Source organism: Trachemys scripta, chromosome 6 (genome assembly GCF_013100865.1).
Source record: "Trachemys scripta elegans isolate TJP31775 chromosome 6, CAS_Tse_1.0, whole genome shotgun sequence".
Classification (NCBI taxonomy): Eukaryota; Metazoa; Chordata; order Testudines; family Emydidae; genus Trachemys; species Trachemys scripta.
In genome coordinates, this window is record NC_048303.1 from 77677077 (window position 1) to 77691746 (window position 14670).

A 14670-nucleotide genomic window follows, 5' to 3' on the forward strand; every position below is an offset into this window, starting at 1 on the left:
TAAAACAACTAAAATTTTCCTTATGAGAAAATATTGTACATGATTCACATGATTTTTACATTTTCAATAAAAAAGTAAAACCTCTTTCTTTATTTCTGTTTTTCCTATTTTGTGCGTCTGAAATATTCCTGGGTTTTTTCCCCCTTTTTTAAATTTTAAATAGAGCTTATGTCATCATCCCCACCCCTGCCTCTATAGTACAAGTCCATGGGACTGAGCAGCATAAAGGGGTTCTAAAAGCCCTGGACCTGATGGGGAGAAGTCCTACAGCTCAGGGGAGAGGAAGACAGCTATAGATTGTCTCCTGAAGACCCCTTTGCAAACTGGCTGTAGGAGGAATGTGTCTGGCATGGGAGTGGTTGGAGCTGTTACCCATAGGCAGTCAGAGATGCACACAAAAAATTATCTTTGGGCTGGTACCAAGGATGCAAAGTTTCAGAGGCAAATGAGAATATTTTCTAGATATAATGAGTGAAATCAGGGGTTATCATCTAAGTTTACCTGCAACTTTAGCTACAGCTTTCGTTTCTTCGGTGGCTGTAATACTTGAATATTAGATGTACATGGAGTCTGCAACTTGGAGGTCATTATGTGTACACGTAGTGTAAATGCATCATATTTCCTTCTCTGGATGAATTAAAAATGAAGTAACTTATATTTGGTTACTACATTTTATTTAAGCACTTCCCTATAATTCAAATAAACAATACAGATCAATGTGCCGTTTTATTAGAAAAATAGGGAGAAAGTTTTTTTAAGATTGCACAGGAATGTGAGCACAGATATGATGATGTTGAAATGCATTGTTGCTTTGCCCAGCACTGCCACTCCGGAGAACACACTGATCTGATTTGAATCGAAACAAAGAGTAAAAGCTTGGTGTTTTTTATTACCTGTACTGGCTAGGCTGAAGGAAGGAAATTTCATCAGTCAAAATCAAAGTGACTTTATAAATATGCAATACTAAAATAAAGTATCAAACTCTGAAATAAAATACAAGCATCACAGATACAGTAATGAAAATTAAGGGCTTGATCTTATACTATTCAAGTGAATTAGAGTTTTCCATTGATTTGAAGAAAGATCAAGCTCCTAACAGTAGATGAAATAAACTAATATTCCCCATATTGAGGAAAAACTTACTGATGAAATATTCCTTTAATCTGAGAATGTGTATGTTACTGTTATAACATCAAACTACTGTGCTGAACTGTGTGACAAAATCAAATGAGTTAGTATCCCCAGAGAATAATTGCTGAAGGACTTGCACCATTCCTGTTGTGGTATGAACTGCTTCTAATTAGCTGAGAAAGAAATACTGTGAGCCTGAGATCTTTGGCAAGTCACTTAAGGAAGTGCTGATATGTATTTAAGTGTCTCATGCATCTAGTCACTGATACTCTGTTAATTTTAATGAGCACATATACATCTATCAAAATGGTCCTTAAACTTGAAAACTTAAGCTAGGCACTTAAGGAAGCATGTCTTGCCTGCTATGCTGCTTCTAAACGATCTTTTATCATTGGTAGATGATATAAGTGAGCGTGACACCAAGCAGGGATCAGTTACGGTTTCAGGCAACAATAGGATCCTTTTTCACTTCATTAATAATAGAAGGAGCCCACAGCAGCCAGGAACCAGAAGACTGGGCTGTTTTCATTATTACTCAACAGGAGGGGAACATGGACTTCTCTGTTTTGCCAAACAACAACCATCCTGATAAATTCCTACAACTAGATGTGAAGTCTTTAATGAAAAACTCTGCCTTTCTACAAGCCAGTCTAGTAAAATTTCCAGAAGCAGCTTTTCCAGGTGCACAGCAATGGCACAACAAAGTCTATTTACAGGTAAGGTCTAAAGGAAAGACCTGAATGTTTGACTTCTTTGCTTATTATTCCTTATACATTTTTTGGTTCAGAAACAAATGAAATTTGGGTTTGAGCCTTTTGCTGTGGTTGCAGCCACTGCATGTCCCTGATCCTGCACCACTGATGTCAGTGAAAGTTTTGCCATTAACTTCAATGGGAGCAGGAGTAGGCTGTATGAGAACAATCTTCCTGATACCATGGGCTCAAACCCTATCACTATCATGTAGTTCCACACCTCTTAGGACCGGCACTGACCTGCTGACTCCTGGTTGTGGTATTTTTTAGCATTTCCCAGTATGTGCATGAATGATATTGTGTAACATTAATTGTATTTATTATTATATGGGATCATATGGAAACTTCCCAGGAACAGCACGCAGGTAGGTGAGGAGGAAAATTCTAGAAGAGAAAAATTCAGGCTTAAAATGGAAACTCAGTTACATCCTTAAAGATAAGCAGCAGCTACTACCTCCCCATAATAACTGACATTAACAGTCAATGATTGTGTACCATACAATTAACTTGACTTTCATGACTGCTGTTGGGTGAGTTACTTAAGCAGACACCAGAGGGTTATTCCTTGATAGTAGTTAGGGTGAAAGACAAAGGAGGACACAGAGATAGGAAAGAAAAGAAGAAACCGTTTAAGTAGAGGTTCCCCTCATAGAGTTTTTTCCCCAAATTGCAAAATATAAAAACCTAGCCCTGTGTCCTCTATGGAACCAGCTTGGGTTTTGACCTCCAGAAAGTGCTCAGACCTCAGTGGATCTGCTGGAAGACAGAACCACTTCATGGGGGGGGGCAATTGCTCCCCTCTTTGGCTCTCTAGCTAGGTGACTCTACTGGAGCCAAGTTGCTAGGGCTGACTCCCACTGCAGCTGCCTCAGAAGTTCCCCTCAGAAGGGAGGAGGGTTGCCAACATTTTATTGCAAAAATAAGTGACAGTTTTCCTAATGCGCGCACGCACACACACACGTGCTGACCGTGCGGAAAGTTACTGATTTTTCTTCAGGGATGGTGACTCATGAAACTTGAGACATCTGTAGGCCTCTAGGTGATGACAGAGGCTACAGGCCACACTGAACTCCTCAGGGCAAGTGCTGTGCCTCAGAGATCCCATAACGGCCACACTTTACTCAGTTCTCATCCACCTGAAAGATTAAATGTATAGGAGAGGACGATGCACACTGTGCATTGAGAACCTCCTGCACCAAGCAAGAGGGCAGTTAGATTTTCCTCAACTCTGCCATTAACTCACTATGACACAGTCAAGTCAGTCTCCCTCCCTGCCCTGGTGAGATCAGACACCTTTTGTGCAGTGATGCACAACATTTACAGCAACTTCTTCAACATGAAACATCTTAATGTACATTATTGCTCTGGCCAAACAACTTCCTTCTTCCAAAGTAGGACACAAAAAAGCTCAGCATGTTGGGGGAATGGATGTAGTGAGAGTAACTATAATGTGAGACATTGCTGTAGTCATCAGGGTTTGAATTCAGGGAAAACTGTTGCATATGTGAGGGGGAAACAGTTCCTCTTGCTATAAGGTGCTGCCATCCCCCTCCCCCATACCTTTGCTTTCTGTTCACTATCACAGCCCTGGAGGACATGGGAAAGAGTAAAATGAAAGAATCACTTTAAAACAGGGGAGGAAACCTGCTCCCCACAATTAACTTCTTGTCACCCTTCACTCTCTGTGATGTCAGATGCTGCTCGATTCTGGTCCTGAAAGCGAGTAGCCTGTGCACTCCTCTCCCTTTGGTCACCCCTCAGGGTAGCCTGGCTACTTTCTGAGGAGGGTAAATAAGCCCAAGCCCAAGCCCGTCTGTGCTTCTCCAGTTTACAGTGCTTGGGGAATCCTGCTTCCCCAGGAACCCGCATCTCCGCTTTCCTTCTGCATGGTCCCCAGTGGATGCTCTCACCTGGGTCTGCTCCTGACCCATCTCTAAAAGCTTCACTTTCTGCTCTGAGACTCCTGCTCTGCGTCCTGTGCCCAGCACTGGACCACCCCAATGGAACCCACGGACACAGCCTGGCAATTACTGAGGCATCGCAAGGGGCCTAGCCCAGTGTGCAGCACAGCTGCAGTGCTGAGGGGAGCAGGAATTGGACTCCCCATCTTTGCCCCTGCAAATCACCCAGCCAGAGACCCCAATTTCCCTGCATGGTCCTCTAACCTCTGGCTATTTATCAGCACACCTGAAGAACTGCTGGTCCCATTCAGATTTGGCCTGGCCACCCCTCCAGAGGCCTAGCCACCTGCAGATGGTCAGCCAGGCCAAATTGAGGGGTGGTGAGTTTCCAATGATGGGGTTGCAAGGGGTGACCCCCATGGTTGATAGAATGATTTAGTATGGGACAGCCAATTCTTTTATTAAAATAAGGGTCATCCTTACAATAAAGGACTGTTTTTCTTTCCCTCACATAGGATTGTAACACATTAACCCACCTTCTCCCTACCCCAGCACAGTGCACTAACCTCAAGAAGAGATGCCCACAAGATCCAAGAGACTGGGAGTGATAGTGGCTTATTTCCCATCCCACCACTTTGTGCAGGTATGAGGAGATCCAAACACACAGCCCTTTCCTCAGAAAGGAATGTCCCAGCCTATTTTAATTAAGTAAGACTAGCTGTCATTGAGCAATCACTGAAAACTTCCAATAGGATTAAATCTATAGAGAATATTCTCCCTTAAAATGGCATCTTCCTCATAATCCCCCTGGAGAGAATTCTTCTGAAATTCATTCCAGCACTAGGATGGCCCTCTCAAAGGGAAGCTACTCAAGTCACCATTTCCCATGGAAAGCAAATTAGAGTGTTATTAGGTTATTAAACCTAAGGCACAAACTCTCCTTTTCATCATGTTCATTTGTAGATCCAAGTAGTTCAGCTAAAGCACTTATACACAATATACATTTTTATTTCTCGTTTCTGCTGATGAGCAAATAAGAAGAAACTAAATACCTGATGCATTCCAGACTTTAAAATAAACATGATAGCACAGTGCAGAGCTAATGGTTTATGAATAACATGATGAGCAGGCTAATGGGGTGTACGAATTAGTTAATTCAGAAACAGGAGGGGTGCGTTTCAGTTTTGAACAGGTGGCTGTGATCTACAGTCTCCTAAAATTATTAAACCTTGAGCATAGTTTAAACTCCCTGTCCAGAAATTAATTTTCTTTTAAGAAACATTGCTCCTCAAGCCCCCCTATGTAAAGTGACTGCTCGGCGATGTATTTGTGTGCCTCTTCTGATGTTTGTCATGAGATCATTCAAACTGAAGTGCGCTTAAGTGCTTATGTGTTTCCTTCACCTATAAGTGTCTTCATTTATTCCATTATATAAGGCAGTCTGATAAAAGTATCTTCACTTCAGAGCAAAAGCTTTTTTTCACTTTCTACTTCAGTGTCAGGCAGAGTGAATATTCATTCCCTCTTATTGTATATTTTTGTCATATAACTATTAAGTAAAATAATCTTGGTACTTTCAGTGCCCTGTGTACCAACTGTGATTTACCTCAAAAAGTCTGGCTTAGGCTCAGCCCCTGCAGTTCTATTCCCTTCTCTCGGAGCAATGGCAGCAGTAACCTGTAATCAGACAGCCTTCTTCAAGCCAAGTATTATGTATCAGATGAAAAGCATTTCAGAGTTAACAGATTTAAGACAATAAACCAGCCCATACCAATGCTTGTTTTTCCCTAAGGCAACTCACTCAGCAGAGCCTCTCCCTATCTGTCAACCTGTCTCCCTGGACAGCTTCTGGCAAGTGACCCATCCCGTTCTTCCCTTGAGAACGTTTTTTTTAACTCTTTTTTTAACGTTCTTTTGATCTCCAGCCTCCCAGCTCTGGCAAAACAACACCTGCAATTTGTTGGCTACAGGAACCTTAAAGCTAATAGCTGGACCCCTTGTCTTCCAAGCATTTGTTTGAGGTTGCTTACCTAGAGAACCATGGTGTTCCTTTCCTGTTTGTTCTTCCCACAGCCTCCACCCCACCCCCATTAAGTTAGATACATTCATATGGGAAATGCTAATAAACCACAATAGCTAAACATTAACTTTACCTCAGTGACCAGGTCACTTATAATATTCACACAGACAAGGTGGATGAGGTAATATCTTTTATTGGACAAACTTCTATTGCTGAGAGACACAAGCTGAGAGAGAAGTTTATCCAATAAAAGATATTACCTCACCCATCTCATCTCTAAGAGCCTGGGGCTGACATGGCTACAACAATACTGCATATAATATTCAGAGCATTATTGCATGTCCAGATTCTTAGATAGTACATAGCCTCTCCTTTCTATCACAGCCAGTTTCCCAGAAGCATGCCTTTAAAGAAAGACAAGGATCCGTGCTAGTGCATTTCTCAGAGGTGTGACATAATGCTCTGAAGTGTATAATTAATTTATAACTTTCCACAGAATTAACTCATGCTAATTATTAGCTAATGTAATTGTTTCCCTGCCACCCACTTTCATTGTTATTGAGGAGCTTGTGATGAAGCAATTCTTGGCAATCTGCATAATACTTAAATTCTCTGGACCACTATCAGTTTGATTTTAGGCCTAGCTAGGTACAGACAGCCCTTGCCTCTTTCATTAATTATCTCCTCCTGGCAATTGAGAAAGACCAAGTGCACATACTGACACTTTCACATTTACCACCTGCTTTTCGATCCATTGACCATGAGGTTTTGTTGGCACAGTTGTGGACACTGACAAGGATAGATGAAGTGATGCTTTAATTGCTCCATTCCTTCCTTTTGAGAGGACCCAGATGGTATAGTGCTGAATGATTGCTCTTCTGCCCCAAGGGTTCTCTCATGTGAGTTTCTGCCAATATTCCATTCTGTCACCCTACCTTTTCGGTTTGTATTTGAGGCCACTAGAGGAGATACTGAGCTGATCTGGGCTGCATTGTCATTGATATGTTGATGACACTCAGCTCTACATCTGTTTTTCATTGGATTCAGCCAGGGCAGTCGCTCAGCACTCCAATGTTTAGCCAAGATTGGGGCCTGGATTAGGACTAGCTGGCTGAAGTTCAGTTCAGACAAGATGAAGGTGATGCTAGTAGGCTGTGTATAACAGCTAGCTGAGATGGTGAAACTGATATCTGGCCCCTCATTAGGTGCAGTTTCTTTACATTTTCTTAGCATTGGTTGCAATCTATAAGCTTCTTGAATACCCAGATGGTCATGGTGCAGCTGTAGCCAAGAGCACTTTTTAGTCATCTATGACTAGCACAAAGATTGCAAATTTTACCTCAAAGTAGGAAACTTGTTACAGTTATTATTGCCTTTGTCACCTCTGGACTGCATTTCTGTAATGCTGTCTACACGGGCCAAGCAACAAACAAGATTTTCCTCCATGGCAGAGTCCATTCCCTCATCCTTCCCATGATTTGGAATCCCACCTTCAACATGTCTAGGAGCTAAAGGTCAGTGTCAGCCATGCCATAAAAGTCATGTGGCCTCAGCAAGCCCAGGGAAAGGAGGCACTGTGGGAACAAAGGACGGCTAACCAAATATTATTCTAGTTTAGTCAAGTGACTAACTATGTAAGAACATATGTTACAAGGTGTTATATAATATATATAGCAAACAGAATTTGACCTACAATATGTAAAATCACCTATTGTGTAGAAATCCCTTTGATCCCTACTTTCAGTAAAATGGGCTTGAAACCAAGTTTCTGCCTTAATTTTTGATTTCCTGGTTTTGATGGATCATGTTCTTTACTTGAACATATTCACTGCTCCCAATTCACTATGTGTATTCTATGAATAGTCACCTAAGTCATATGCTATTATTTATGTTTTAGATCCCATCAATTCCAAATCTACAAAGAGCTGTCAAGCTGGCTTCTCTAACTTGTGTTATATATATATATATCATCAATACTTGTGTACTTGCACATTTGTACCAGGATTCACAACGCTTTCCCTTTCATTGGACATTCTTATGAACACAATCTGGTTAGAATGAAAGTCTATTCAAAGGGGTTGTGAATGAATATTTGTAATATTTTTCTGCATATTACTCCTCTTCTATTTCTCTGCTTCTTGTGTGCATAATCTTTTTTGCAGAGTACCTGCTATCTCTCTGTCTCATTATCCCTTAAACCTAAACCTCTACTTCTGTAAGGCAGCATCTTTCCTTCTCATTCTCTATTTTCAGGACTACATCTACTTCCAAATCTCCAAGATAGCATGCTCTGCTACATTCAAGTTAATTACATCATCACCTCCACTTCACTATGTCTTTCCTTCAAATCTCCCACCACATTTACCAGTCCTATTCTCATCAAAAGTCGAGCTGACGCTGCCATCACCTCATCCCCTTGCTCATGCTCATGGGTACTGTATACCCACATTTCTACATCACTATTCCCCATGGGGCAGAAGATATAGTAATTGCTGGGATGAAGAGGTAATTAGTTTATTTGGGGCATCACCAATAACATGAGGTCAAACTGCCATGCATTGGCTTGATGAGAAAAATTTGAACCAATTAGCCTATCTTTATTTTTATTTAAAACAACTGCTTTAAAACTCAATATTGTCAAGGCACATTCTTTTCACAATATTTTAACCTGGGCAGAATGAACATTCCCCTGGTGAGAGTGCACACTTTCTTCAACGTAAGCTTCTCCTATTTTTAAAAAAGGCTCCAGAGGTGATCCTGGCAATTAGAGGGCAGTATGACAATTTCATTATGAGCAAATTGGTGGAAACTATCATAAGTAAAGAACAGAACTACCAGATGCATAGATGAACACAATGGGGAAGAGTCAACATGGCTTTTGTAAAAGGAAATTATGCTTCATCAATCTATTAGAATTCTTTGAGGGGGTTCAACAAGCATGTGGACAAGGGCGATCCAGTGGATATAGTGTTCTTAGACTTCCAGAAAGCTTTTGACAAGGACCCTCACCAAATGCTCATAAGCAAAGTAAACAGTCATGAGATAAAAGGGAAGGTCCTCCCATGGATTAGTAATTGAGTAAAAGACAGGAAACAAAGGGTGGGAATAAATGGTCAGTTTTCACAGTGGAAAGAGGTAAATAGCGGGATCTCCCAAGGATCTATATAGGACCAGTAATGGTCAACATATTTATAAATTATCTGTAAAAAATGGGTAAACAGTGAGGTGGCAACAAAATGGCAGATTAAATTCGATGTTGATAAATGCAAAGTAATGCACATTGGAAAACATAATCCCAACTGTACATACACCATACTTGTTACCACACAAGAAAGGAATCCTGGAGTCATGGATAGTTCACTGCAAACATCTGCTCAATACCTAGCAGCAGTTAAAAAAAGCTAACACAATGTTAGGAATCATTAGGAAAGGCATAGATATCACAATGCCACTAAAATCCATAGTATGCTCACACCTTGAATACTGTGTGCAGTTTTGGTTGCCCCGTCTCAAAAAAGATATATTAGAATAGGAAAAAATACAGAGAAGGGCAACAAAAATGATTAGGGGTATGGAACAGCTTCCATATGGGGAGAGATTAAAAAGACTGCGACTGTTTAGCTTAGAAAAGAGGTAACTAAGGGGGGATATGATAGACATCTATAAAATCATGAATAGTGTGGAGAAAGTGAATAGGGAAGTGTTATTTACCCCTTCACATAACACAAGAATTAGGGGTCACCTAATGAAATTAACAGGAAGCAAGTTTAAAACAAACATAAGGAAGTACTTCTTCACACAAGGCATAGTCAACTTATAGCCATGTGAAGACCAAAATTATAACTGGGTTCAAAAAAGAATTGGGCCTATTCTCCAGGAACTTCAGTGGCTCTTAGCCAAGATGGTCAGGGACACAACCCCAAGGTGTCCCTAAGATTCTGACTGTCAGAAGCTGGGACTGGACAATAAGGGATGGATCACTCGACAGTTGCCCTGTTCTGTTCATTCCCTCTGAAGCACCTGGCACCAGCTGCTGTCGGAAGACAGGATACTGGGTTAGATGGACCATTGATCTGACCCAGTATGGCTGTTCTTAAGCTCTTATGCTATGTTCTCCAAGTACATCCATCTCGCAAGCCTGCAGGAAGCATCATTAAAGTAACTGAAGAATTTTAAATAAGAAATATTGTAAAATGCAGGCAGCAAGAGTAGACAGTTTAAAATGCCAACAGTTTAAAATTGTGATGTCAAAGTTAAATACTGACATATGGCAACTGCAGTGAGCTAACACATGGGCTGTGGGTACTGGGTTCTGCCCTCTAATACCATATCATGATGATTATGGACGGGAAACACACTTAGTTCCTTGTGCATGGGAGAGTTATAAGAATGCCTGAATGATGCTTCCTCATTGGATTATGTATATAGAATCTGCTGTTTTCTCACATTATTTTAAAAGAAACCAACCCCCTCATCCCCACCCCTCTCCCCCACACATGATGGTTGAGGAATTAGTATATATTAAATCTCTTAATTTATCTCTCGGAAGGCTGGAAAAATATAATCTTTTGCTTGCCTTTGAAACCTTTTTTGGGTAAATGAATTTTGAAGCTGCTTAGATCTTTTATGGAGGTGTGGGGAGGAGTATTTGGAAATCTGTGTTGATCACTTGTCTGAGATTTTTTTTTTTTTAATAAGGCTGCTTTAGTATGTGATTCTAACTCCACTCCAGTGCTCCCTATAATGCAGACATTAGTCCAGGCTCAGACTTCAGCTGTCTCAAATCAAAGTTTCCAGTCCAAAGAAATGTTAAGGAACTAGGAGAGAAATGTTATTTTCTAACCAGGAGAGTTTCATTTGTACTGCACATATGCTGTAAGAGCAATTCTTGGACTGTCTTATGAATTTATTTAAGGGATGTGATGAATGTATCATAAATGTGTCTTCCAGGGATGCTAGAATTCACTTAATTCAAAGTAGCAGTGAAAAGGGAATTGTGGTGAGCTGAAATTGTACTGTTCAGGTTTCTGGTAACAGCATACTGAGATTGTCTGATCCCTTAGTGGCTATTGGCCTGCACAATATTTGCAACAGCTTTGCCAACTCCTGGAGAGTTTCTGCCTTCAACAGCAGAATTTTACCCCAGCCCAATATGGGGCTTTTAGGGCCCCTTTACACTGATCCAGCCCTTTTACTTGACACAAAGAGTCCAGAACTGGGGTAAGAATCTCACGCCTGCTGTCAAAGGGTGCAACTTCACTAAGGCAATCAAGATATATCCACTTACACCACTGTGACAGTGTGCAGGGAACAAACAGGTGAGTCTGCACTCTGATCACTCAGGTGTTAATTAGTTCCTCTTAAGAAAGTTGATGGAGGGAATTAAATAATCAGGCTGGCTGGGTTGGCTGGGATAAGCTGCCAAATACTTCATCAACTCAAGGCTGATAAAGAGCCAGAGCTAGTTGAGCCCAGTTACATAGAGACATCCGTGCTCCTCAGGTTCTGAGGAGAGGGCCAAAAAAAAAAAAATCATAGTGGTGCTGTAAACGGACTGTTGCACTGGGACTGTTGTGGAAATAGTGGAGGGAGCTTAAAATAAAAGGGTTCGGTGAAGGCACAATCAGTAGAATCTGTTCAGTTTCAGCAGAGAATAAGGCAGGAGAGAAGCTATGCGAAGTTACACCAATGTGTGTTTTGGGCCCTCAATCGCTAATGCATTTTGGTCCCCACAACTCTGCTTCAGCATCATATATTTCCTTTGTCTTCATCAGAACTGCAATTCTAAACCCAATTCTTATGGCAGTTATTTTGTTACACTTGTTTTCTACGACAGTCTTCTCTTCCAACAGGCATTACCATGACAGCTCATACCGACAGCAGCATTTGGCACTCATTTTGCACAGGCCCTCATTCAACACAAGAAGAAAGGCTGCACAAGGTGGAGAGCGAGCCCTCTTGTCTCTTTCTAGACCATAACAAAAGGAATAGGCAGTTATTATTTTAAAGTTAGTTCTACTGCACAATAGACTGTGAATGTGTAAGGGCATCTGTGTCATGAGAAGAATGAGGATGATAACCATTTTTTGTCCTGACTATCCTGCAGAGAGAAAAAAGAAATATCTTTGAGCATCCTGGCTTAGAATTGAGTGGGGTCAGCCCAACAATGATTGACAAAGCTCTTGGTAAACACATAACCACTGTCACCTTGAAATCCACCATCAAGAGCAATCCCTTGTACACAGACATCCGAACTGCTGATGACTGGGCAGAGAGGAAAAAAAACCCTTCCTGGACTGTTCAAGACTATGACAAGCATTCACTGCATTCTAACCTGGCTAACTACTTAAAGGTATTGTGTTGTAGACTCATACATGAACAAACCCAGATGCTATGCATTGTATTTACACTTGAACCACTGAATAAAATGCTGTGCTTATTTGCTGGTGATTCTGGTTTCAGAAGTAAATCTGAATGTTTTTGTAAGAATTCCATGCGGATCCACTCACAAGAGGTAGGATAGTAGTATGGTTAAGACACTGAAGACTGCAGTTCAATCCTGGCTCTGCCACAGCTGTCCTGTCACCTATAGCAAGTCATTTAATGTCACTTTTCCCCATCTTTAAAATGGGTATAATAATATTTTCCTCTCTCACACAGGGGATGTGGGGGAAAATTCACATTTGTTTGTGAGGTACTAAGGGCTAGATCTACAATGGGATTTATGTACCTAACTCCCACTTTTGGGGACCTAAGTCCAATATTTATCCACTAGTGAGATCCTCGAAAGCCCTGCTCAACTGCTGCCTAATTCCATAGGTATCTAAAGTCACTAGGCACTTGAGTTTCCGCTGGTAAAGTCCGCTAGGTGCCTAAATGTTTGCCAGTGTGTATGCACGCAGCCGCCTAAGTTCTGCCGTTGCACCAGAATGGTCTCACATTAGACATTCCCCTGTCTATCTTGACTGCAGGGTGTGATCTGGTGTGGCAGGGTGTGATCTGGTAGGCCTTCTTAGAGCATGCCTAACACATACAAAAGACAGCTGAGGGGAGGTGGTCCCCAAAAGCCCAGTAATTAGGGTACTCACCTGAGAGACCTAGGTTTGAAGCCCCTCTCTGCCTGATTTAGAGCAGAGACTTGAATCAGGTATTTTGAAGAGGAGGGGAATGTTTCCATCTCATCTGTTGAAGCTGATCTACTTTTTATAAAATACTTAAACATGCATTTGAGGAGGGCTTGGAAGCCAGGGTTTCTACTTGAGTGCCCTAATCACTGGGCTAGCAACTCATCCATTAGGTCTCACTGGCCTAAGTCCTGCCTCGCTCCTCAGCGGTTACTACTGACTAGTTTAGGTGGTTCCTTGCTCAGCTTGCTGGCTTTCCATTCTGAGGTGCTTCTCTTCTCATGTGTCTCATTCAGGGCTGTGGATTCCATTAGGTGGCAAGGTACCTAAATGTTAGGCGCTGCAGCAGCTAAGTCCCTTTGTGGATCTAGCCCTAAAATACCATGTTGATGGTGGCCATATAAGAACCTGGACAAATAAATTATGCCTCAATGTACTTTTTCAAATAATTTAGCTTCTCATAACCATATCCCCACCACCGGTACTCCTGTCTGCTTGTGGGTTAGTGTGTATTACTTTGTGGGGGCGGGAGGGAGTTTGATAGTTCTCCTTGCTGAAAAGTGACTCAGATCTGCATTTGTAAATTAGCACCTCTGTATCCGCATGAGAATGTCAAGAGGTTTCTTCTGGGTCTCTATCACATTTCAATGACTGGTATCCTACATTAGGTTCCTTGCTGAGAGCTATGGTTTTAATAGTCCTCTGTGGGACAGTATTCGACATCTAGTGCAGCCGAGAGTTCAAGTGTAATTTTTTCTGATTTGAATTGTGATATTTTAAATTCATTAATTACTAAGTGATAGCCAAAATACTCCTGACCAACTATGTTCTGGTGACTTTACATACAATACAGAGGAGCTGAGTTCATTTTCTGATCTTTCTTTTAGGAAAATCCTAATGATCTACAATTTTGGATGGGGGATATTTATACCCCTGGGTATGACACCTTGCTGAAAAAGAAAGAGAGAGAAAAGAAACATTCCAAATGCTGCTTAATTTTCCTGCTTGTGGTATTTGCTATCTGCATCTTGATTGCAATAGTCACTGTTAGCATATTATTTACTTGATACAGCCAAATCCAGTCACAGCGGTTTTCCAATAAATGTTTTTATGAAAAGACTTTCCTCCCCTGGTTTTATCTGAAATTCAGAGTTGTTGTCATGAATGCAATTTATTTGACATCTAAGTTTTACAAAATCCCTATTCAGCATAAGGAATCGGTCCTTGAAAGAGATAAATACACTGAGCACTACAGTACTTGCTTTATGTTATCTGTGTAATTCACATCACTATTAATAAGATGCTCATTTAATGGCTTTTTCTTCTGAACAGTGATCTGGGCCAGATTCTAATCTCAGATACATGGTGCATATAGCCAGTACATAGAAATTTTTGCTACCTGTCCACATACTATGCAAAATCCAATATCACACCTTCCAGATCTACCCCAGTTGTTATATCATAAGAGTGTGACAATGTAGCATTCAAGGTATTTCAAAGTGTTTACAAAGCAATAAATTAGATACTAGTAAGGGCTTGGACTAGGGAGTAAATTGCTGCAGCCACAGAGCATTCCAGTTCTCACAGAGCTGGCCTAGATGCTTGGGTTATTCACAACACTTAAAAACAAACAAACAAACAAAGCCCACAAGTTACCAGAGACAGGACCTCAATTTCCCACTTCACTACTGCCTCACATCCCTCACACTCTATCAGCAGTGTATCACCCACTAAAGTGACAG

The 14670-nt window shown here is 41.2% G+C and overlaps 1 protein-coding gene across 1 annotated transcript; it reads left to right on the top strand.

Annotated features, from left to right (window-relative positions):
* The first annotated feature begins 1682 nt into the window (after positions 1 to 1682).
* Positions 1683 to 13995, top strand: MINAR2 (membrane integral NOTCH2 associated receptor 2). The gene is made up of 3 exons (XM_034773557.1): positions 1683 to 1847; positions 11911 to 12156; positions 13816 to 13995. The coding sequence occupies exons 1-3, from the start codon at positions 1683 to 1685 to the stop codon at positions 13993 to 13995; spliced, it is 591 nt and encodes a 196-aa protein (XP_034629448.1).
* The last annotated feature ends 675 nt before the right edge of the window (positions 13996 to 14670 follow it).

Bases quoted from the DNA above. Each gene is read 5' to 3' on its own strand.
- MINAR2 (XM_034773557.1), top strand. From the start codon at position 1,683: ATGGACTTCTCTGTTTTGCCAAACAACAACCATCCTGATAAATTCCTA. The intron at 1,848-11,910 runs GTAAGGTCTAAA...ACTATCCTGCAG, and splicing joins ACAACAAAGTCTATTTACAG to AGAGAAAAAAGAAATATCTT. The intron at 12,157-13,815 runs GTATTGTGTTGT...TCTTTCTTTTAG, and splicing joins ACCTGGCTAACTACTTAAAG to GAAAATCCTAATGATCTACA.